Source organism: Podarcis pityusensis (assembly GCF_964106645.2).
Source record: "Podarcis pityusensis genome assembly, chromosome: 4".
In the NCBI taxonomy this organism is placed as follows: Eukaryota; Metazoa; Chordata; class Lepidosauria; order Squamata; family Lacertidae; genus Podarcis; species Podarcis pityusensis.
In genome coordinates this window covers 32,576,239-32,601,061 of record NC_138027.1, presented here as the reverse complement: position 1 = coordinate 32,601,061, position 24,823 = coordinate 32,576,239, and the positions used below count along the sequence as shown (strand labels likewise).

General features: G+C 42.1%; 1 protein-coding gene across 2 annotated transcripts; it reads right to left on the bottom strand.

The window, feature by feature from the left end:
* Nucleotides 1-33: 33 nt before the first annotated feature.
* CCDC191 (coiled-coil domain containing 191) lies at nucleotides 34-24,805 on the bottom strand. 2 transcript variants are annotated; one of them, XM_081004302.1, is made up of 17 exons: nucleotides 24,577-24,727; nucleotides 23,335-23,373; nucleotides 22,593-22,734; nucleotides 21,915-22,061; nucleotides 21,266-21,444; nucleotides 20,492-20,715; nucleotides 18,871-19,030; nucleotides 17,241-17,431; nucleotides 14,978-15,227; nucleotides 12,935-13,410; nucleotides 12,087-12,163; nucleotides 10,489-10,571; nucleotides 7,908-8,009; nucleotides 6,773-6,916; nucleotides 4,863-5,015; nucleotides 3,981-4,135; nucleotides 34-1,549 (listed from the first exon to the last, which is right to left on the bottom strand). In XM_081004302.1, the coding sequence occupies exons 1-17, from the start codon at nucleotides 24,646-24,648 to the stop codon at nucleotides 1,417-1,419; spliced, it is 2,727 nt and encodes a 908-aa protein (XP_080860428.1). In that variant the 5' UTR covers nucleotides 24,649-24,727; the 3' UTR covers nucleotides 34-1,416. The 2 variants fall into 2 exon arrangements, with proteins under 2 accessions (XP_080860428.1, XP_080860427.1); XM_081004301.1 differs by lacking the exons at nucleotides 17,241-17,431; nucleotides 18,871-19,030 and having other exon boundaries at nucleotides 24,577-24,805.
* Between the last annotated feature and the right edge of the window lie 18 nt (nucleotides 24,806-24,823).

The following is a 24,823-nucleotide window of genomic DNA, read 5'->3' as shown; positions in this document are numbered from 1 at the left end:
ACTCTTGTAGAAATTAAGGTAACAAACCCAAGATTGAGTCGATTTCTCTTTTGCTTTTTATTCTTTTAACCACCTCTATAGTCACAATTTGTGTGCAAAAAAGGAGGGTGCTAATAAGCATTAGTTGTTGAGAAGAAACTGGCTAGTTTGTAATTATTCTGAGTTTGTGTCTTTTTGTTTTTGTTTTTGCTTTTGTAACAAATCAGTACCTTAGCACTACAATTCAAATATCACCTCAAGTGGTATACTACTACAATGGTTGCCCCTACTTGTCGGTTAACATTTAACTACGACTGGTTTATTTATACAATATACCAAAGTTTTTTTTTAATGTGTGGTGCTGTGCTATGAAGTCTGAAGACTTGCTTGACTGAGCTGAGAATGTTAATTAAGATTCCACATGACAACATGGGAGGTAAGTTATTGGACTTAGACTGTTTTGACATTCAAACTCTACAAGCTGAAGTGAAAATGCAGCAACTGAGAGAGCCTCAAATGTGCCTAGGAACAGAAGGAGTTGCAAGGGCAAAGTAGCTCTAATATCAAAACCTCACATTTTTAAAGGATGGATAGCTTTCTGACTATGAGGCATCTTAATTTGGTTTCCACAAAGTGAACTAGAACCCGTCACAGAATATCTGAATTTCCAATAACTTCCCAGCAGTGCTATCTGTACTGCTCTCTATAGGTTATTCTTATATTCCTTTTGGGCACCCTTTCCTTCATTCTAACTGAATGTTCAATTTGCGATGAATAATGGTTTGTGGATTCAACACCTCCCTACCACCACATTGGCGGACTTGCTGGCTGTGTGGTTAATTCAGTAGTGAGAAAGAGTCAGTGAGACAGTAGTTGTCCCTGCTTATTGCTTGTTCTTGTGGATACACACACTCAATACAGGAGTTTGGGATAGCACAAGGAAGAGATTTCATGCTTGTGTCAGCAAATGGAGTTGCTCCTGTATGTTCACATATAGGTGCTTACCACAGGGAAGCAGGCAAATATGGGAAAAGGATTTAGTTGGAAAAATAGAAGCACTGGCCTATATCAGCTTTGACTGCTACACTTTGATATTTTAGCAGGAGTTCAATAGAACAATTCCTCTTGGGGAATAAGGATGGAATTCAGAGTCTCCACAAGCATTGCAGCTTGCCAGGCGGAATGATTCCCCCTCTGTTCTCCTAACGCCTGAAACTAATCTCAGGAGGGACACTGAAGGAGGGGAAAGCCCTGTGATGCAAACAGATCCTTGCGCAGGGCTTTCGTGGATGGGGCTTGTTAGTAGGAACCTCCCCAAATACATTCTATCACACTGGACAGAGAAGTCTGTTTGCTAGAATGTCTGCAGATTCTCTGTCAACCAGAGAATGGTGCCTGTGAACTCCTTTTTCCCCCTCTGTCTTCTGGTCTGAAATGTCATGTTCGGAAGTCTGGAAGAATTTCAGCCACTCTCTTCCTTAGCTGTTTTATTCTCTCTTCCTTCTCCCTTTCCTCTTTCATCAAAGATGGGAATTGCCTCCAGGCCCTGAACACAGTCTTCATTATCCTCCTACATAAAAAAATTGTGAGGGAGAGAAAAAAAAACCAAGGAAACATAATTAAAGAGAGACATGCATGCATTCAATGAAACACACATTGTATGGAACCAATTCCTCTCCTTTTTGACAATTTAGTCTCACATTATTTACAAAAATCAAGAATATAACCAGTTTAAAACATTTTGGTAAACTTCCACTCGTCACCCCATTTGCACAAGGGCTTCTTGCACAACAGAACTTCTCCCTGCATGCCCCCCAAATCTGTTCTTGGGATTCCCCCAACTTTCTGAAGTAAATTTGGGAGAGAGTGCAGGGAAGGAAAGGTTTGTTATACAAGCAGAAGTCCTTGCACTAATGGGTTGGCTTAGTTTGATACATCCCATGGATTATTCTGGTAGAATATGGGCCCAGGAATAGGGCCTTTGCTGTTCACCCCAACAGAGTGGGCAGAGAGAAGGTACTGCAGGCCTTTTTCAAGGCCCCATTCCCTCACAGGCCACATACCTGGAGTAGCTAGAGCCAGAGCTGGTGATGACTGAAATCAGAAACAATAAACACCGCCCTGCTTCAATTTTCACAGTGGCTACTTCAGATTAGAATTTCCAATCCTATGCAGGTTTACTCAGAAAGAAGCTGCACTGGGTTTGATGGGGTTACTCTCAAGGGAAATACACAAATGATATTTTTTTGTGTACAATATATAACTACTGTATAGGCCAGTATAACTACTGTTCTGAAAAGCAAGTGCAATCCCTGTCTTTAGTGTGCTATGCATACACACATATATGAAAGCATACCATAGGAGTATAGAAAGAAGGGTATTAATGGTTTAATACCGGTGCAGCTATTTTCCTCCTCCATGCCCTACAGCACTTACTAAATGCTTTTGTATAAGCGTACTGAGAATATTATCAGAGCTATTTTTTTCCATAGGAACTGAGTGCTGGGGAAGGAAATTCCATTATCTTCCTGCACTGTTCCGTTGGGAGGAAAGGCTGAAGAGTGTTTTGTTTTGTTTTGTTTTTAAACGGACAGGTAAGTGCCTTGGTACAATAGTTATTCATCAGGACTCCAAAGCCATCAAGTTGTTCGCCAACAAAGAAGCAAACCTCACTCCCTCCACCACCTTACTCCTGTGGGGATCTGTGCCAGCAAGAGGAACAGCTGCCTGTGCACAGAACAGAACTAACGAGAACTGGGGATAATGCCAACACAGCACAACTTGGCTGGAACATCATTGCTGTGGAGGACTGTCACGTAAACGACATAGTTCACAATAAGTTAATGATACTAGCCATGCTCCTCCCTTTTCAAAGGGTGGAACTACACCTTGTAACACTAAGCACACATCTCTTGTCAGTTTTCTTGAAAAGTGTTCAACATGTTTTAGATACTAACTTTGTTTAGGGAAACACTCCATCTATGTAGGACTTCCATAGAAAATTAAATGTTTTTAATTTTAAAACATCAGTCACTCAATTCCATTAATCGGTTACTTTTATGTTATTGTCATCAGCCCTGGGGCTGGTGACAATGAAGAGCAATCCTATATCCACTTGCGTGTAGGATTGCACAGTAGGAATATTAGTTGTGCTTGTAGGAAATGTAGACTTGAGAAGCAAGTAGTATTGAGCAACACCCCAATAACATTACTGGGGAACCAGAGGAGGAAAACTGCTTTCCTCTCTCCTCCAATGCTCCATCTCCCCTATTGACCATCTTCTGCCCAACCCACTCCTCAACTTTACTTTGTTAACATTTTCCAGCTCATCATTGCATTTATTTCTCCTATAAATTTGCTGCTTTCTCAGTCTCTTGCCTTTTGCTCTGGCTCTAAATTTTCCATTTAAGTATTTTTTTTTTCTTTTTCAAAAAACAAGTGAACTCAAGAGTCTGGTTCTTTGCTAGCTGCACTCGCATATTTTGGCCTATGCTTTGTTCTTTCTCCTTTCAGGTCCCTGACTGGTAAGAATCAATCATATTTTTTCCTTTTGTACAATTAAGTAGCATACTAATGAGAGCGCTGATGGCAGCCTCACTGTGAGTGATCATCTTTTTTTGGAGGGTGCATTCATTGTGTAGACGAATTTATGAGAGTCTTACTCTCAGGTAATAATAATTTACTACTACTACAACAAATTATTATTATTAATTTTTGTTGCAATTTATTTATTTAATGAAGAGAGATTCAGTGCACCCATCTTCAAAGAAGGCGAAATACCAGAGAAAGTGTCCAGGCCTGGTGGACTCGATCTCTGGACACCACTAGTTTCTGGGGCTCTCACCATCTCTAAATGCTGCAACTACAAAATATGAGAATCAAGAACCGCTTTGCAATCGTTGCAACAAACAAAATGATGACAATATATGAAGGGAAAAGGGCAAATAGCAATTGGAATAAATGCAGCTTAAGTGAAACATATAGCCTATTTATATAGTCACCTGTCACTATACTGATCTGCAGTCTTCTGTTTTCTCCAGAAAATACTCTTTTCCTCATTGAGTACGTCAAACCAAGCCCAGAGGACCTTCTTCTTAAGTGAAGTTTCATGGAACTTTTTTGCACTCTCTTCCAAAGTAGATACATAATCCTTGTACTATACAACAAACACAAGGAAAAGAAGAGGAAATAGATTTCAGTATTGATATGTTTTATACAGGCACACAGCAACACAGATGGGAAGGAAAAGCAAAGGAACAGAAGGCTGAGACGAGTTTTGAGTGGTTTGTGTGCAGGAAAATAAGACATGAAACTAACGTTTCAAGGATAACAATAGCAAAATGTTTTGTTCGTGGTCTGGGCTCCCTGTTTTCCACTATTTCATGCAGGCACTATTGAATGTACAATTCAGTGTTGTGAGGATCTCAGTTTCCATTTCTTTTTTTTTAAAAAAAGGGTACAGTCCTTTTCCCTGCCAAGTGTGTAGGAGAGGCTCCAAACTGAGACCTGCACATTAGGAGTAGGAGAGCCACGTAGTTTTGTTCCAATGCAACTCCCAGGTACACTACAAGCACAGAGCAATGAGAACAGGTAAAGAGACTTGGTCTTTCACGTCCAGCATCCCGTTTCCCACAGTGGTGAACCAGATGCCTCTGGAAAGCTCACAAGCAGGAGATGAGGACGATAATCACCTTATCCCACTTTTGTTCCCTAATAACTGGTATTTAGACAGGCTTGCTGCCTCTGATCCTGAAGGAAACATATAACCAGCATTACCAGCAGACATCAATAAGACTCATTCTTCATGAATCCTCTTTTAAAGCTAATAGAAAAGTCCATAGTTTATAACATTTCCATAGTAAGTAACATTTTCTCTTGCTCACCATTATCCAGTTCCTGAAGGACCTTCTGAGCAGCAGACGGGAATAAAGTCCCTCAGCCTGAGCTACTTTCCCAGCAAGGATCTCTTGCATATGATGAAGCCAGGCAAGCAGACACTTCCTTTGCAATCTAAAGCAATGATGCCTTTGTGCCACCTGAGCGCAAAGACCAAGGGAAAGAAAGAGAACTAGTTACTCTAATGATTACCAAGGGGCTACAGCTCTGCTGCAACGTTACTCTGGCTTACTGTTAGAAGTCCCCACCATCCATAACCTACATTTGTATTACAGTGGTACCTCTGGCTAAGAACTTATCGTATTTTTCGCTCTATTGGACGCAGTTTTTCCCCTCCAAAACTTGAGGGGAAATGTGTGTGCGTCCTATGGAGCGAATGCAGGCTTGTGCCATAGCCGCGCGCAACCCCTCCGGCAGGGAGAGGCTGCACGGGGCTATGGCTTCTTTAGCTCCACGCAGCCTCTCCCGGCAGGGGCTAAAGAGGAAGCCAAAACAGCCAGCGGGATCCATCCCGCTCGCTGCCTTGGCTTGTGCCATAGCCGCGCGCAATCCCTCCGGCAGGGAGAAGTTGTGCGCAGCCTGTACGCTGCTCTTTGGGGCTGGGGGGGGGGAGATTTTTTTTATTGATTTCCCCATCTAAAAACTAGGTGCGCCCTATGGTCCGGTGCGCCCTATGGAGCGAAAAATACGGTAATTTGTTCTGGAGGTCCGTTCTTAACCTGAAACTGTTCTTAACCTGAAGCACCAGGGGCCTCCTGCTGCTGCGTGATTTCTGTCCTCATCCTGAAGCAAAGTTCTTAACCCGAGGTACTATTTCTGGGTTAGCAGAGTCTGTAACCTGAAGCGTCTGTAACCCGAGGTACCACTGTATTTCCACTCATGCTTTTCTGTTCCACTATAACTTTTCCAGAGCAAGCAACTGATCCTCTCCTTCCTTTCACTTTTACCTTGTAGTTCATCAGTATGATTACGTTTTATCCACTACTTATAGCGAGTGCTTATAACACGAGTAATACTTACAACATGATCTGGATCGGATTCACAGATCCTCCTGACCATGTGTGAATGCATATGGCCATTATTTAATTATTAACTGCAACAGAAGTGGATTTCCTGCACAAGCAGCGGGACTTGGACTCAATGACCTTTGATCATCTCATCTACTTGAGAGTAAACCCTACTGAATTCAATAGGACTTATTCCTACAAAGACGTGATTAGAATTGTGCTATAAACCCCGAGAGCTCAGCACAAACAGCATTAAAACCAAATCCTAATAAAGCAGTAAGCAAAATACCTACTTAAGACATTAAAATGTAATACTGGATCGACATCATTCCACATGCAAGTGATAAAAGCCAGCTTGAAACAAAAAACCTGCGATTTTACAGATTCTGCTTGATTAATTTATGTGAGAAACATCTCCCGTTAACTGTGCACATGCTATGAGGAAAGTCACCTATAACATTATTTTTATGCATCTCTTCCTGCAGTCTCCTCCTTCCCTTTAAAGCTCCACCCCAGCTGTTCCTTTCCTCTCTCAATTGAAATCCACTGGTGCTGAATGATTTCCCACCACCTGCACACCTAGGACCCACTTTAGTTGTGACTACAATTTGTTTTAAACTGTTTTTAATGCTGTATTTTATATTGCTGCAACCTGCCCTGTCCTGGTGAACAGTGGGTATAAATCTAACAACAAGGTGCATGAAAAGTCAGAAGAGGTACCGGGCTGAGCTCCCGCTAAGTCAAACTAAACTAGAACTGCTTCATAAACTTTGGCTTGATGGCGCGAATTTTGACTCTTTGATGGCAGGCAGAAGGCTGGCTGAAGATTAACCCTCAAAACATGGAGCCAACCTTCCTTTCTAGATGCCTACTTTTACTCCAGTGCTTACCACCATATTTTCCTGAGTTTGCTGTATTAGTCTTTTCCAGGGCTCCAGCCCCTGCTTCTTCAGCAGGAACCTATCATAATGTTCCTTCGCTTTTGATAAGAGCTGCTGCTCCCGCTCCAGCCTCTTCTGTTTTTCCAATTCTTTCTGCAATTAAGGATACATAAGAGATCAATTCCTGGAGTAAGAATACCTTGTAAAAAATGTCCACTACTTTTAATTTGGGCTTGCAACTAATTATTAGCATTAATAGTGGAGTTGCTGCTAGGAGGCTTTTCCAGACACAATCTTTTTGCTGGGCACACAGCACAGAATCATTAAAGTGCACAATTGATGTTGCCCCAGAAATCATCCGCATTATAATCCTTTCCCAATACGAAGAGCACTTACCTGTAAGTTACCAGTGAACAGCAATTCTCACCACGACAGGTGCAATTATTGCATATTTTTATGCAGGGATGGAAACCATTTTGAACGGACCACCAGTTTTTCATCTTTTTTTGTGAGACTGGGCTCACGCCCTAATCCGCGCTTGAACTCTTAGCTGGTGTCAGGGGTTGGCATTATTTGACACTTGTCAAAGCCCAAACTCTAGCAGGTGGACCATTCACACCCTTGAAGGCCCTGATTCTGCAGCTTTCCCCTCTTCCTCATGGTTTCCTTGCCCTCTCAAAGCACAAGTACAGGAACAAAATCATGAAGCAGCAGCAGAATCCACCTCCACTTGCCTTGTCCTCTCCTCCTCCTGGGCAATGGTGTGGATTGGGCCCAGAGGAAAAGGGTAAATGAATGGGAAATGGTGACGGGCCCACTCAGAGAGGTATCTTTCACAAGGCCTCTCCAAAAACCTGGAGCTTGCACTGCTTGAGCCCTAACCTACTGCCTGGCATCCTTGAAGCAAGGTTATACCACCACCACCAACACAATGCTAGCCCTTCTACAGGAGGTCATGGTTATCACTTCAAACAGTGATCAATAATACAGCTCTGCAAGAGGACTGTTTATAAAATGGCATTCCCCCCCCCCCTCTGAACAGTCCTTTGCATTTACAAGCTGCCTTCTCCCACTTATTCCAAAGTGGCACAAAACAGCCATCATGTGCTGGAACTGGGAGAAGCAAGCGCAATATTCTGCTCACCACTTTCTGCAGTCTTCGCTCCTCTTGCCTCTTCTGCAACTGAGCCTCCTTCTCTGCTGCTTCTTGCCTCTGACGTTCTTCTTCCTCGGCTTGCATCCGGGCCTAAAAATAGATAGAATGGAGCACTAGTTCACTTACCATGAATGGGCCCTTCTGGGCTGGCATAATGACACAGCCGCTTGATGGGCTGTGCCAATCCACCCAGGCAGGGACCATGTGACTTGAAGCTTTAATATGTCATCTTCCCTCTGGTTTCCCCTCCAGCTTCTCCATCTGTGAGAAAGCTGCCATTAAGTAAGATCCAAGTAAGAAGTATGGACAGAAAATTAATAAGAACATCAAGAAACACCCACACCACTAAGTGCAATCTGTTCCCAGTGGAATAAGAAAATGAGAGGAGGCCTTGTGCTGGACATCTCACCATAGCTGTCAACTTTTCCCTTTTCTTGCGAGGAATCCTATACGGAATAAGGGAACTTCCCTTTAAAAAAGGGAACCGTTGACAGCTATGCATCTCACTATGCCAGCCAATCACCTGACACAATTAACCAGAGTCTAAAATGGTGCTTGAGTTTTGAGCGACTAGACTGAACCACGCTGGGTCATAAAGGAGTGACCCCAAAGAGAGGAGCTGCTCTTTAGAGACAGAAGAAATTAAGGCCTGCAAAGCAAGTAGGGGGTGATCTCGCGCTGAACCCCAGGCCAGCAGTGGAAGGGAGGGAGCATAAGTAGACCCTGTTGCCAGGGAGAGTTCTGCTTCCTGGGTCTGGCGCCTTGAGAAGAAGCTGAATCTCTTGAGTGAGGACACTTAGCGGCCTTTTCAGTCTTTTTCTAGTCTTCCTTCTGTGGTACAGAAAAAGGACAATTGCCTAGAGCACCTTTTGTGCCTAAGATACTTTATGAATTTTATTCCACTGAAATAATAGCCAGCAACAAATAAAAGCCCCAAATAATTTCTTTTGGAAAAAGGAGAGGCATCTGCAGAGATGTTGGGAACCTGTGCTATTACAACTGGCTGGCTTTGACTGAACAACAGAAACAGAAATCACTGAACTTACTGGGCCATTTGAGGACCTCTGGTAAATAGCTGACATTGCAATCCATGCCATTTAAAGAAAGTGGCCTCTGCTCCATGAGTGGAAAATTGTGTTTTCACGTGGTAGGAAAATTGGCTGTTTTATACCGTCCTAGGTGGTGGGACAACAGCTAAGGCGGGGAGCAGCGGAACTTGCCTCTTTTGTCTGTTGAGTGACTTTCCTTCCAGTTGTGAAGAGCGGCTCTACAACTCATGGCAGGAAGTCGCTAAGTCTACCTGAAGAATCGCTCTTGGTACAGAGGAGCCACAGGAGGCAGCTTTGTGGCAGGCAGCATTTAAGCGCTGGAATGCTGAGCAGAGGCTTTGTTGGAAGAGTTCTTAGCGGCAATTCAGCTTGAAGCAGTTCTCTCAAAATGAGAGGCTTCCCCCCCCCACCTGACTCCACTTGCAGGCACCACAGCAGCAGAAAGAATGAAGTTGAGAGGAGTGGGGGTGGGGGGAGGTAAGGAATTTTTTTATTTTATTAAGCAAGCCACACTGCTTAAAAAGGGAACGCTGAGGGAAACAAATGAAGTGCAAGGCAGAAGTAGGAGAGAGAGGGGCTACACAAATCTGCTTGGGGGAAGGCAGAGATGAGGGAAACTAGGAGGAGGAAAGATGATATATTAAGTCACATGATCCCTGCCTAGGCAAATGGGGACATACCACCCATCAAGCAGATGTCACACATGCTGGTCTGAGGAGAATAAAGTAATCTAAATATATCTTATTTAGAACTCACCCATCCCCACCTCTCCCAGGAAGGGCAGACTCCTCCCCACCCCAGCAGGAAGAGGCTGCATGGGGGGAAAGCATATGGGGATGACTTTCCTTGTGTGCCTTCCTTTTCATTCACAACGGCACCCCAACCCATCAAAAGTCTCCCCAGCACAATATTTGATATTGAGGGGCTCTGTTGTAAGTGTAAAGAACTTGTCACCATCATGTGGGCCCTGTGGAAAGCCTTGAGGGCCATGGATTGCTCATTTTGCTATATACAGTCAGTGCCCCAGGGCTATTAAGTTATGATACACACAGGAACAGGACAAGATAAATTATGTATGATAAATTCCTGTATCTTGAGGATACTGGTGCATGCTTCAGTTTCTCAGAATAATGGCTGGACAGCAGTCTCAACAGTTGTTAGCCACAACAACGAGATGTTCAGAGACTGGATATTTCTAAGGTGTTAGGGACAAAGAAGAGGACAGAGTGATCACTATCCTGTTTTTCAGAGGCATCTGGTTGATCACTTTTAGAGACAGAATATAGAACTAAATAAACTAGATGGACTTTTGTCAGACCCAGCAGGTCAGTTCTTATATTGCTATGGAGCATATCAATTTCAGTCCTTGTGTGCTTTAAATTCACTTGATTTTCACTTTTAAATAACAAATTGGACTTGGCCTTTTGATTTAGCAGCATGTTGATTAAAAAAACCAACCAATCAACCAACCTGTATTGATGTTGCACTCTTGGTTTAAGCCAGCATTCAACTTTACTTACCAACTTCTCCTCTTCTCGTTTTTTCTTTGCTTCTTCGAGTTCTCTTCTCCTTTCTGCACGCTGAATTGCTCTCTCCTCCATGGCTAAAAATTGCGCAATAAGGAGTACAACAATTAGAGCAAGTGAAGCACAGTGACATAAAGAATGCAGAGTTCCATTTACAAAATTATGTCCTGGTAATATCAAAGGAAGGAAAGTAAGAACTGCCATTTTGTTTCATCTAGCTCTAATTTGTCATCAGTGGCAACCTGTAAAATTAGCTGTTAAGTTTTAAGAGGTTCCCAACAAAATAAAATATTTTTATTTTAAAGAACAGAAAGAATAGTAAGAAGTGGTTTATATGTACCGTATTTTTTTCCCTACAGGACGCACTTTTTCCCCTCCCAAAATGAAGGGGAAATGTGTGTGCGTCCTATGGGGCGAATACAGGCTTTCGCTGAAGCCTGGAGAACGAGAGGGGTTGGTGCGCAACCACCCCTCTCGCTCTCCAGGCTTCAGGAAGCTCTGCGCAACCTTAGGGAGCCCGGCGCGAATCCGCTCGGGCTTCCCCCGCCCCAGCCCCGCACCTGGGGGGGGGAAGTAATTTTTTTCCCTTTATTCCCCCCCCCCCCCCAAATCTAGGTGCGTCCTATGGGCTGGTGCGTCCTATAGGGCGAAAAATACGGTATATACCCTCCTCTATATATTTCTATAATGTATATGTTGTATGACAAATTTGACTGTATTATGTATGTGTACTTTAAACTCAATTTTATTTAAGTTTATTTATTTTTCCTAAAAAAGCAAAAATAAATGGCTGTAGCTCACCATGTTCCTCTGGCTTTGAAGAATTTGTATCCCTCTTCTACATTTTCCCTTTCCTACTCCTTGTATGCCTTCTGTTTTTAGTTTCCACGTCTGATGGGCAGAACCTGTCTCCCCCCACTTTTCTTTTTACTGATGTGAACCGCTTTCAGAATGAGTAATTCTAAAAAATAGTAGTAAATGAATAAAAACACTCAGTCCCTGAAGCTGAGGCTTCAAAACCATGTGTTGTATGTTGCTCAAAGCCAAGTGTCATATGTTGAAAGCAAAATGCCTCCAGTAAACATGTTCCATATGTGTGTTGAACAATCTGTAAGCCTAGTTCAACGGCTGTGCACAAGCTCCAGGAAGTCACAGTTAACCCTTGCTTCCCACTACATGCATACTGGGAACTACAGTTAATGGCTTCTGAACAAGTCAGGACATGTAAGTCAACTTCAAATATGGTTTCACATTCTGGCTTCTTTGGAACCAAAGTTCCCAACTGCACATAACAATTGGTTAACTGTGGCTTCCAAGCTCTGCTTCTCCACAGTGAGGACTGAAGGAACAGTATGCATGTGCACAGAACTAAATCTGATCGTGTGAATATGATCCTTGCGACTCACCATGTCTGGGTTCAAACAAGTGCTGGGTTGTGTAAAGTTATGATCAAGTATGTAGGGCCCTGAGACCCCTGAAATGGTGGTGTTTTCTCCGTAACTACAGGTCTCATCTTTTACTACGCCTTCCCCTAAGTATCCATGGAAAAGGCTCCATCAAGTGCAGGAGGAGAATCTACATCAAGAATATACCTTTGAGTAAGGGGTGTGGTGTGGACAGCACTTTCAGGCTCCTCTTGCTTTGGATAGCTGGCTGGTAATTTTCTAATCTGAAAGAAAGTGAAAAATGAATGGACATGACCAATTTAAATGACCCTACTCTGAGTAAAACTTAGCTGAATATCACCCAATAGATCAATGGGCTGAATGACAGGACTCAATACCATATTTTTCCTGCCTTTGTACAGCAGTGGCATCATTTCATGCAGCAAACCTAAGAACAACCTTTGGTTACAGCTTATGATTTTTCTAGAGTGAGGCAAACCATAAGGCCAGGGTTCAGATGACATCTTAAGCCAAACTATAGCTTGGCTCATAGCAAAGCAGCAGGCGATGAAGAGGAGTAAAGCAGCCACAATCTCCTCTCTGGAAACCAGTGTTCATGCTAAACAGTAACTTGGCTTAGTGTTATTTGTGAACCAGCACACTACGTAGAACAAGAAAGAATGATAAGTAGTCTTAAATGGGGAGACACTCTCCCATCTCACTCTGTAATGCAAAAGAGCAATAAACGTGGGCTTTGCTAATGTATGCCTCTTCATAATTTGTAAAGTACGCAGAGATCTTTCAAAGGAGTCTGCTATTTACAGCATTATAATCCTATATTAAAGCTATTATTAGGGGAAGGAATCAATTAACGCTACTCAAATAATAACAGAGGAAGAGAGAAGGATCTACCTGCATCATATTTGGCCATTTCACTCCCTAATGAGCTATCAGATATGTTTAGAAACATCATGGTATTGTCTCAAAGCCCGCTGTCCTAACAGGACATTGTGTAGCCATCAGATAATTGGATCTTTGTACTCTTAGCTCTGTACCTTAAAGACTCTGTATTCCTGCTTTCTCTCAACTGCTTTCCTTCCCGAGTTTTTGGTGCCTGATTGTTCAGTGCCTTGGTAACTGCCGTGGCTTGTTCAGCTTCCTCCTTGGCCTTCTTTAGCCTCTCATTTTCCTGAAGTCTAAGGATTAGTTCTTGCTGCTCTTTGAGCTGTCGTTTCTGCTCTTCAATCAGCTGCTGCTGGAAGGCATGGCGGTGCTCCAGGGGACCCCTTAAGAGAGAGGACATTTTTTGTTTTGGTGGTTCAAGATGCTGCAAGGAACTTCTTGCTTGGTTACCAAACACTGCTCGATCTTGAGCATTCAAAGCAGCATGCTTCAGGGTGACTTGCCATGCCCATTTGGGCTGCTTTGGAGAAGGAAGATCACGTTTTTGACTTGTCTCAGGAGAGCAAGAGTTTGCTCTTTCTACATTTGCCATTCTGGGATCATCCTGTGAACAGGGTATTGTAGCCACCTGGAAAGGGAGGATAAAGCCTACGTTAATTATAAAAATTAAGGCCTCAGTTCTCATTGAACAAACGTTTGTTATATGTTATATGAAGCTGCAACTACTTCCATAGCAACTGATTCCATAGCCTGTCATCTCCTAGAGAAATATTATTCCTTCATGGTGTTTAGAAAACCAAGTTTCCCCACAGTCATTTGCCTACAATTACAGGAAAATTCTTGAAAACCTAAAAGATGGAAGACTGGGACCCTAAAGAATAGTCAGCAATGGCAGAAAACATGTGTTTTTATTCGCTCCATGCTTTTTTTTTTTTGAGAACTTCCAATAAATGCTCATTGAGGAATACACAACATACAAGTCCTCCTAGTGCACCAGACACAACTCCCTTTGATATTATACCAAGTTTGTCTTTACTGCAATGCCTGCAATCTGTTCCTAGTTTGTTTGTTTTTTGGCGGTGGGGTGAAAGAGGATGCAGGAGAAGAATCTTGCTAACACACCTCTGGCCTACTTGTGAGTTTTACATTTTGTAACTATTGTTATCATCTATTTACTGAGCCTACTAGGTATGCATACCGGAGAATCTATTTAGTTTTGTAAGAAAGGGGGTAGGTGTAACTTTCCTGTATTGGTAAAACTGCTCTGGTTATGCACTTGGAGACTTTGTGTTTGCTTCAGGCTGCTTGTTTGTGACTTGGCCCCCAGGATTCTACAGGAAGTCAAACTGGATAGACGTCCAGAGCTCACACAATCCTTCCCTCTAGTGTCCCTGCAATTCTGAAAAGAGAGTCCCTATATGTATTTGAATGCAAGAATGCCACCCTGGTTTTTTGGTTTTGTTTTTGGTTTTGTTTAGAATTGGCTATAGGAAAACCTGAAGGAATCACCTTATTTACAGCTGCTCCATTTCTTGATCAGTGAATGTAGTTCTGCCAAAGTCCCTTTCAGAAGGGAGTTAGGTGTGACAGGCCAGGGCTTTGTGTACCATCCACCAAACCGCTTGAAATGGAGTCTCCTTGTCACAGATGAAGTTATTCATATTCCTCTTTTGCATACATGATTGGCAACTGGGGAGCCAAATTATGTGACACAGGAATCTAGATGTGGCCCAGTTTAGTCAGCTGCCAATCTCTATTTTATATTTATTTGAAGTATTTATAGGCCCCCATTTGGAGAAAGGGTGGCTAACTTGTTGCCCTCCAAATGTTGTTGCCCTCTAAATCTCAACAACCCCACTAGCATGGCTAATGGTTACATCTGGATTAGCCATTCCATTTTAGGGCACAGCCCTCCCATGGTAGCGTACAACAGCGAGATAAAATACACTGAGATACATTTGAAGCATCAACCATAAAAATTCAGTACCGCAGGGAAGCAGGATCTTGAGAATCAACAGCATAAAGCACTACTAACGAAAGGCAGACTGGAACATCTGAGTTCTGAAGGTACACCAGAAATTCTGCACCATAGGAAGTGTGCATTAGTTCCATAGGAAGGAGGTTCCACACTAGGGGAGTGATGATGATGAGGTATGTGTTTGTGAGAGAAAAAGCACAATGCAAAATCAGTTTACCTCTGTAGGACTCACGGGTTGATCCCAAGCTTCTTTTGACTCATGAGTTCTCTTGGCATCCTGGGAGACGTCTGTAGCAAGTTTCCCCAGTGCCACTTCCTCTAATAGCTTTGCCATTTTCCTCTTTGTATCCTCTTTTTTCAATTGTAGTTCTCTCTTTTCCACCTCCGTTCGGCTCCAGCAATGCCATTCGGCAAAATAACGGCGCAAAATGCTCTTCCGATTAAACTCTATAGCCAACTGTTTCCCCCTAAAAATAAATGTTCATTAAAATCAATTGCAAATTCCTCAGATTAGGAGGGTGTGTGTCTACCCCACTCTATTTTAGAATTTTAGTATAGATTGATTGGATTACTACTGCTGTAAAAAGGCATGTTAGCCAATATAGGCTTATATTATAAAATGTAGTATAAACACCAACGACTGGGAAACAATGTCTTGCTAGCGCTCCGATTGGAGAACAGCCTTTGCCAAAGGTTTCATGGGATTTGAAGACACTTGAACTCGGGACGAAAGGGAGAAACACACTAAGAGGAAGACATGCTTGGCAAACCCTCACCATGATCTACACCCACCTGGAAACCTATGTCCCCGCTGTGGAAGAATGTGTGAATCCAGAATTGGCCTCCACAGTCACTTATGGACTCACTTTTAAAACTGTGTTAATAGAAGACAATCTTACTCGGCTACAAGTGATTGCCAAAGAAAGAAGAATATTATTGGTTGGTGTGGTTGTTTTTTTTTAAATACAATTACTTCTTACTAACTACTTAATATATTTTCCTGCTTGTTGTTTTGCAATCTGTTACAATCAGAGGCTGCTGCTAATAAGAGCTGTATCAGCAGCATATTCCCCAGTTAAGGCATTAGGCCAAAGGTGGCAGATGTAAAGTATGCAACCCGACAAAGTTTTTCTTCATAATGACCAGCAGCAGATGCACTTTGCCCAGATCAGATGCACTTTGCCTAGCTCTTGTTAAGTTAATGGATTCCTAATTTAGTTTCTGAGACAATCAATGGAACAATAATTTCATCCATTATAGATTTGACTTATGAAGACTTTGAGATCATGTTCATGTCAGAAGGCCTAAGAAGAACAGGGAAAACTAGAACTGAATAATATATATCAGAAGTCCTTTTGGGCTTGTTAAAGGAGCAACAGGAAAGCAAGGCCTTTATTTTTAAGCAGATATCAAACACTGCAACTATGTTTTACTCAGAGACCTATTGAAATTAATGGACTTAACTTAGTCATGCTCATTAATTTCACTGACTCTTACTACAATTTAGTTGAGTACCACTCCATATTTCCCTGCACCCACCTCTCTCTCCTTCCTCTTTTGTTTTCCCCTAGGAAAGTCAGGCCTCCCCATTTGGCCTGCAACATGGTTTGTCTCAAACTACACAACCTCGTCCATCACCCAACGCTGCATGACGTCATCAGGCATAAGACAGGTAAAAACTGTGGTGCCAAACTCAAAAGGAAGGCTCAGGAGCACACACTAGGTGAGCTCCTGGTTCTTCCTTTGCAGCCAAGACTTGGATTCTTTTTGAATTCAAGCCATGGGTTCAAAGGAAGACTACTCCTTTGCAGTTCAAGCAGTAACTGCGAAGGAAGAACCAGGAGAGCACCTTGAAGTTTCAATCAGCTGATGTGACTGACAAGTGGGTAGCACCACCCCCTGCCAAAGGGGCCATGGAGAGTTAGCCACTTCTGGAATTGGCCAGATCCAGTTCCACACCCCTGTCATATTTCAAATGTTAATGCCACACGCAATGGTGGTGCTATAGAAAATAAGTTATAGATCCTGATTGAGCCAATCTTTTCATGAATCAGCGAGGAGCAGAAGAGCCTAAAAGCATGCCATTTCACTGTCTCCAACATTCATCCTCTTGTTGGTTGTTTTGTTTTTAAAGAGATCATTATTTTACCATTTTGGTTCAGGCACAAAAATGTACAGTAGTACCTCAGGTTACATACGCTTCAGGTTACAGACTCCGCTAACCCAGAAATAGTGCTTCAGGATGAGAACAGAAATCATGCTCCGGCAGCATGGCGGCAGCAGGAGGCCCCATTAGCTAAAGTGGTGCTTCAGGTTAAGAACAGTTTCAGGTTAAGAACGGACCTCCGGAACAAATTAAGCACTTAACCCAAGGTATCACTGTATATGGCTGGAACCGGTCCCTAAAACAGCAGCAGATATTTTCCTCATACTATCAACATCCTGGGGAGGGGGGGAGGTGAAGTGTTAAATGCCGCTACCTGTTCTGATTGCGAAGCTGGTTCTCCAGTTTTTTAGTCTCCTGCTCTAACTTCTGAGACCATGTGTAATCTCTCCAGGCTCGCAAGGTCTTCAGCTGGCACTTCCAGTCAGCAAGGGCCCTTGCTTTCCCCATCTTAATCCTGAGATCCAGAATAAGCTTGTACCAGGCAGAGAAATACTTCCGTAGGCACTGCATTGGGGATGGTTACGAAATCAAGTAACTATATGATAGCTTTCCTCTTTCAACAAACCTTCTAAGTAGAGATCTTTATCATAGTTGGTATCAGTACTGGATTTGAAATCGTTTTTATAGAATCAGAGAATTGCAGAGCTAGAAGGGACCCAGAGGCTCATCTAGTCTGCTCCTTTGAAATGCAGGAATCTCAACTAGATCATACAATTTTTTATATGTTTCAATTGCATTGCAAAAATTGCTTTAAGGTACTTCATGGGAGGTTAATGACAAATGAAGTAATAATGTTCCATCACATCTACTGTTTTGATCCTATCATCTCCTATTTTCTTTATCTTTTTAGTCTTCAGAGTTTTGCTGACAATAGAAGGTTGATTAACAGGAAAACAAACTTCTCTTTTCACACTTTGCCTTCAGAACTGACTTTACCTTTTACCTTTTCTAGAATACCTCTCTGTGTTACAGAACCAAAGGATTCTTATTTTCTCTCCCAAATTCACTTGTTATGACTTTTCCCTTATTAAAAAAACCCAAATTGAAAGAACTTTAGAATTTTTTTTGAACAAATCTACTACCTCTTCAACTTCCAGTACTATTACATGTGTTTTTCTCAAGTATCATCACAATTCCACATATCACTTATACTGTTCTATAGGAAATTGCATTTAACTGCATTTAAATTATTATTATTATTTAAATAATGCTTTAGGGGCTGGCTGCTTGGCTCAATAATTTATTTGCTATTTTCTTCTTTATTACAATCTAAAACACAACATTAGCTACCATGGACATTTTTTGGAAAGGCTCAGTATAATGTTCAAGAAAGTCAAAGCAGAACAAGTATTATTCCCAAATAGCAATTTATAGTACAATCCTATGCATTTGTATTAAGAAGGAAGTCTTACTATATTTCAATGAGATTTACTCCCTAATAAGTGAGTTTAAGATTGCAGCTTTGGTCTGTTGTTATGCATTCTCCCCTATTTACTGTTCCAGCCTTCTCTTTAAGTGCACAAACAAATGATATAACCATGCACTGCCATTTTCAACACCAAACCTCAATAGTGCAGTAGCAGCCGCAAGAAAGGTTCACTCAGTCTTCCTGCATGAAAGGGGCAGTGAAGGTGTAAAGGAGATTCAAAACCATCTGTGCACACAGCCAATGTGACACTGTGTTCTATTTCCAGGTATAAACTAAACGGCTGGGTAGTTTTCACGGCAAATCTCAGCTCCTGCCACTCAACTGCTCACTATGATCAATAGTCTCGCTCTCCTCACATCTTGTAAAAATATATATATTGGGATCTTAATCTTCAGTTGATCTAGGTCAGCCTGACACGGGGAGCTGGTTTCTCGGTTTACAGAGAGCTGACCCATGACTATCGCTGAGACACATCTGGCTCAAAGCGCTGAAAAAAGATAATGAATGCTCTCACCTTCTGATTTGCAATGTCAATTTTGCTCAGCAGCTCCTGCATCCTGGTTTGTTTCTCTTTCCTTTGTCCTTCTATCTCACAATCCAGATGGACTGGCACAGGAGGCATGCCGACTTCTACCAGCCTCTTAATTTTTTTTAAATCGTGCCTCTTTCTTTCCCTGAAAATAAAGCAATCTGTGAGAGGCCAGAGGCAAATAGTAGAGCATAAGAGGACTATGATAGTCATCTCATGACCTTCAGCCAGTTCTCATATTATTACTTTTCTGTTACCCAACTCTGTTTGTCAGCCCATTTATCAAGATTCATTAGGTGATTGCTACATTTTTCTCTCTATCCTATGTCTGTATTAGTTGCAGGTCTCAAAGGAATATAGTTCTGCTACCTGCAGTTAGGAAAGTTTTATGTAAGTATAAAAGGAGATCTGTCTCAGTGAAAAGTATACTGCATAAAATCAGTATTGTACATGCCACTTAGCGATAGGAATCATAGCAATATAAGGTTCTTGTGGCTTAAAGGCTGCCAGAAGTTCACAATACATAATCCCATTAGTCAGGGGTAGACATTCAAAAAGATGATGTATAAAAACTAAGGGACAGATTCAACTAATGAGTCCCAATAGCAGAAGCCCACTCAAGTAAGTCCACTGGCGCAACAGGGATTCCTGCACCCCCCTCTCCCTGTATGCCCTGACTTTGGTGGGGTTCAGGAGAACCTCCAGAACAGCACAGAGGGGGAGCATCATTCCATCTGGCAAGCTAAAAAGCTTGTGCTGATGGAACAAATGCCATAGCACTACAATGAATTCTTCCCAAGGATTCCATGGTTACCTAAAGAAGCAAACATCAGAGAATGGTCTTCTTGAGCCACCTACCACTGCAGAAGCACCTGCAGTTCAAAGGAGCAGTTAAGGTGACCAAATATAAAGGACCCTCCATCTACGGGGGTTTGAATTTTGCATGTGAAGAATGTTTGAGGCAGCAAATTGGTGTGCATTTAGAATATTTTGCCCTAGCCAACGTTCATATAACCAAACCAATCACCAAGAGCGATAATCATCTTATAACAGCACATGAAAAGATTCAAGTGGCCTTTTGGGGGGACCTAATAGTGTTTGCTCTCTGCTGTAGAAATGCCAAAATGTTTCAGTTGCAGTACTATGCAACTAAGTCCCATTGAGCATAGTGGGACTTATTTCCGAGTACTTATGAGAGCTGTGTGATACCACAAATGGACAGTTTCCTTTAATTTAATTTGTACAGTATAAGTAAAAATAAAAGGGCACACATGATATTAGGCCAATTTTTCAAATTGCAAGCTCAGAAAGGGAGGAAAATCAGCTTTCCAGGTCTACAAATCTGAAGAAACTTCATGGTTTCCAGGAGCTGATGAAGCTTCACATAACTTAGGAATAAGTTATTAAAATGTATGGCTTATATAACGTGCCTTCTTTCTCCCTCAGAACTCTTAAGTTTTATGCATGGGATTCCCAAGAATCTCCCATCCAGATTATGATCAGATTTAGACTTACTTCCGCAAGTTTGCTCCGTTACACATTATCAGACTGTGCTCTGGTATCTAAAATGCATTAGAATGCCAAGTTCTTGTTTTCCTTAACTTACATTTTCCTGGCTTCTTCCATGAGATGCCTTCTTTCTACCAACTCTTTCCGTAGCTTCACCATCTGTTTCTGAATTTCCTCTTCTTCTCTCCTGGCTTTCAGAACCTTCTTCTTCTTCTCCTCTTGGAGTTGCCTCTGGGCCTCTGACATTGCCAATTTTTTCAGGGCCTTCTCTTGTTTCAGAAGCTCTTGCTCCTTCTGTCTCCTGAGCCGATTTTCTTTTACCTGAGAAACAAAATCAAGACCAAGATCATATTTTGTTGTTTTAAACTACAGGACTATGGTATACAAATTGTTGTAGATGTGTTGCTTTCAGGGCAGCTACACCTTTGCCATGACTACTGTGTTTCTCCATTAAATCCTTCCAGAATACACCAAGGTTCAGGAAATCCATCGAGAAATATAACTAGAATCCCACTAATGTATGCTCCCCAACACTTGACTGCCATCAGGGATGATAACTATGTGGATGACACAAGTGAAGTGCTCGGATATCTCCATGCAATCATTGCTTCTATAACTGGCAAATGTAAATAGAAGCCCTGGATACACTGTTATGCTGGAATTGGCCTCTGATGTAGGCCAATGCATGGAAACAGACAAAAACATCAGCACTATTCTTGGAGAACAATTCACCAGTAACTTCAATTGTACTACAGTAAAAACATGGCTCAGGAAACAGTTTACTTAACAAAACCATTTAAGAAACACTACACTATTTTTTACAACTGTACCTTACAATAGTAGGTGCCTTAAGGCTGTCTTCTCCAAATACCTGTTTATGCCTTAATTCCATGGTAATTCGTGGGTCTTTGGGCTTCCTTTTCTCCTTAAGTTCTTCAGTTCTAAGGTTTCCCAATATACCACTGTCAACAACTTCACTCTGCAGTAGATCCTGCAGAATATCTTGTACTGTTGTATTTTCCATCTCATCTTCCAGATAACCATAAAAATCTAAAATACCAAGCAAAACAATCCAGAAATGGCACCAAACATTTTTAAGCATACCATTCTTTCATTTCCTGCTTGTGTTAAAATTCAGGTACCCTGGTTAGCAACAAGACATATAATGCTTTTACAAGTATGCAAAATAAGATATTTGGTATTTATTATCACTTGTTTAAGCTTGATATCAGTGAAGACCCAAACAACTTGATCAATATTAATTGATGAATACAGCTCCATCTGAATGTTACATTTGCTTCATGTCATGAACTGAGCCATTTTAATATCAGAGCAGAACGTACTAATGTAGAGCCAAACAACACTACAAACTTTGCATGACTTCCTTGGTATTTGAACTATAAACGTAGACATAAGTGCAAGGAAGTTCTATTCATTTTGACAATTTTCCATTAAAAGGTACTCAATATTATCATTATACATTCTCTAGATCGAAGTTTAAAATTGAGGCAAGTTCTCACCATCAAATTTTTCATACTTCTGAAAGCCAGTGGGGGACTCCTGGGGAGGACGAGAATGAGCCAATGGATTTTCAGCAGAATCTTCTTGATCATCTGCAAGTTCCAACTTCAGTTTTGAATTCAACCAATCATTAAGGAGCTCTTGGGCTACATTGATGAAAGCAGCAATGGATGTTAATTGGATAAGAAGTGGCAACTAGAGCTAAAATTCTAAAAGAAAAGCAGCTTTACACTTCAAGCCTGAACACATGTTTTTGTATATCTTTTAATACTCTCTTCTTAGTTAAGTTGGCCTTAGATTTGCATTCTATTTTACTGTTGGTGTTGTTTACATTGGATATTTTACGGAGGGTATAACATTCAGTAATAAAAATTATACTAATCAGATTCTAATTTTTAATTTGTTACTTTACATCATTTGCATTAAAGCAGAGGTTTTCAAGCTTTTTGAGTTCATGGCTCCCTTGGGGGTTATCCTGTTGTTATTCTGTCTCTCACAGCTACAATAAACCTACCATTAAAATTATGGACTGGTCATTTCTTTGTCAGAGAGCAAATGGGCAAATTTAGCTGGGGATCAAATACTTTTCCTCCTCACTGTACCTAATGCAAGTCTTCTGCAATGTAGCTAAAAATATAGATATATTAATCTGGACCAGCATCACATTTAGGCAATACCTTCCACATATGCCTCATCATGATCTTGCAGCTGCTCTGTCGTTTCCAAATCTAGCACAGGGCCATGAAGTCCTCGAGAATAAGATGTCTTTTTTAAGGAAAACGTCTCAGAAACAGCAAACTCAGATGCTTGTTCCACTCGCTAAGAAAGAGAATGACAGACATATGTATCAGGAAGTGTTCATGCACACGAAAGCTTATACCAGAACTAACTTAGTTGGTCTATAAGGTGCTACTGGACAATTTTTTTATTTTTATTTTGACTGCGTCAGACCAACACGGCTACCTAACTGAAATTAAACATTAGTCAGGGAGGGAGGGAATAGAGGGCACTTTAGATGTGTAAGGTCCAAAGTTTCTTTCCATGGCACCTTAGGTAGCTATTCCAATCAGAATAGACAATACTGGGGTAGGAAGACCCATTGTCTTATGTCATATAAGGGTCACAATCTCATAGAAAAAAATTTGCACAGTGAAATGCAGAGATTTCACTCACAGTTTAACAGTTAAGGCTACTGATACCAGCTCAGACCTGCTTGTGTAGCAGCTCATTAATCAGTATATTAAATGGATCCAAATACAAAGAGAAGCCACTAACTCCAAAACATGCCATACCTTGACACTAAGAAAGTACTGGTCTAATTTTATCCAGGATGATTATTCAGAAATTAATCCCACTGAGTACAATAGGCATTACTCTCATGTAAATAGGAAGGTTATGCATCACTTTCTTCTCCCTTACCTTAATCCAGTGCTCCACATTGTCAGGATCAAGTTTTGTCTAGGGGAGAAACATTACAATAGTTTAGCACTGAGCTAGCTATTAATATTAAAGTAAAACTAAAAGACCTCTGTCTTTGCAAGCCCCTAGATAGGTTAAGGTTGAAATCATCCTAAGCACACCTAAAGAGTAAGTAAGCTCTACTGAACTCTGAGACTTACTCCCTAGTGACTAGTATTCAGAGGCACTGTGCCTCAGATACTGGTGGCAGCATTGACTAGTAGTAACTGATAGCCTTAACCTGCATTAATTTGTGAAAGCAGTCCAAACGGGGGGCGGGGGGGCTGACACACCTAGCATCAACCAGTTTCATTGCTTAATTATGTGTTGCATGAATACTTTGTTTTGTCTATCACAGCTCCCCCACCACTCAGCTTCACCATTAGTGTAGAGTCAGAGTGGGACCTGGGTGACTCAGCCATGAAGCTTCTTAGCCTAAACTATCTGGACTCCCTCAGAAGGTGGTGGGAGGTTTCTAAGCAGAGGTTGGTTGGTTAGATGGCCATCTGTCATGGATGCTCCAGTTGAGATTCCTGCAAAGAAGGGGAGTTGGACTAGATGAGCCTCAAGGGGGGGGGCCGGGAATCTCTTCCAACTATACAATTCTGTGATTCTAAGTATTGTGGATGCTGTGAGCAGCTTTGAGCAAGGTCCACCATACAAAAGTGGCATACAAATACAGTGGTACCTCAGGTTACATACGCTTCAAGTTACAGACTCCGCTAACCCAGAAATAGTACCTCGGGTTAAGAACTTTGCTTCAGGATGAGAACAGAAATCGTGCTCCAGCGGCGCGGCAGCAGCAGGAGGCCACATTAGCTAAAGTGGTGCTTCAGGTTAAGAACAGTTTCAGGTTAAGAACGGACCTCCGGAACAAATTAAGTACTTAACCCGAGGTACCACTGTAGACAATTGTTTCGATCCTGGAAGAAGGCACAGCTGGTTGCTACACTGCCCACCTGCAGCCTACGATTCTACCTCACAGGGTTGTTGTGGGAAAGATTGCATGACGAGTGGGGGGTGGAACCATGTTCACCACCTTGAGCTCTTCGGAGGAAAAGGTGGGATATAAATGCAATAAACGGAGACCAGGCGAGAGCGAGAAGAACTCCTCTCTGCCTATTTCCCATCCAACTATAACTTCACGCTGGAACAGCTGCCTGGGTCGGCGGAGGCAGGAGGCACAACAACTCTCATCCCTACCTTCTGCCGAGACGCCGACTGGCTGAAGCGCCGCCAGCGGTACAACTCAGGTCTGTGTCTCATAACCGCCATTGGCGAAGCTAGAGGCAGACGCCTTCCTTTCTTCCTTCCTTCCCCGAAGCCAGCTCCCCCACCCAGTTTGCTCCGAGGGATGCTGGGAAACGAAGTCCTTTCCTCCCCTTCCCCAAGCGTGCGCCTATAGCAGAAGGCGAGAGCGAACTACGAGACCCAGGTTGCCGCGCGCGAC

Excerpts from the sequence above, each read along its gene's own strand:
- CCDC191 (XM_081004302.1), bottom strand. The coding sequence starts at position 24,648 with ATGGCGGTTATGAGACACAGACCTGAGTTGTACCGCTGGCGGCGCTTC. Across the intron at positions 23,374-24,576 it reads AGTCGGCGTCTCGGCAGAAG|ACAAAACTTGATCCTGACAA; the intron begins GTAGGGATGAGA and ends TTTCTCCCCTAG. Across the intron at positions 17,432-18,870 it reads TTGACATTGCAAATCAGAAG|TGCCTACGGAAGTATTTCTC; the intron begins GTGAGAGCATTC and ends TCCCCAATGCAG.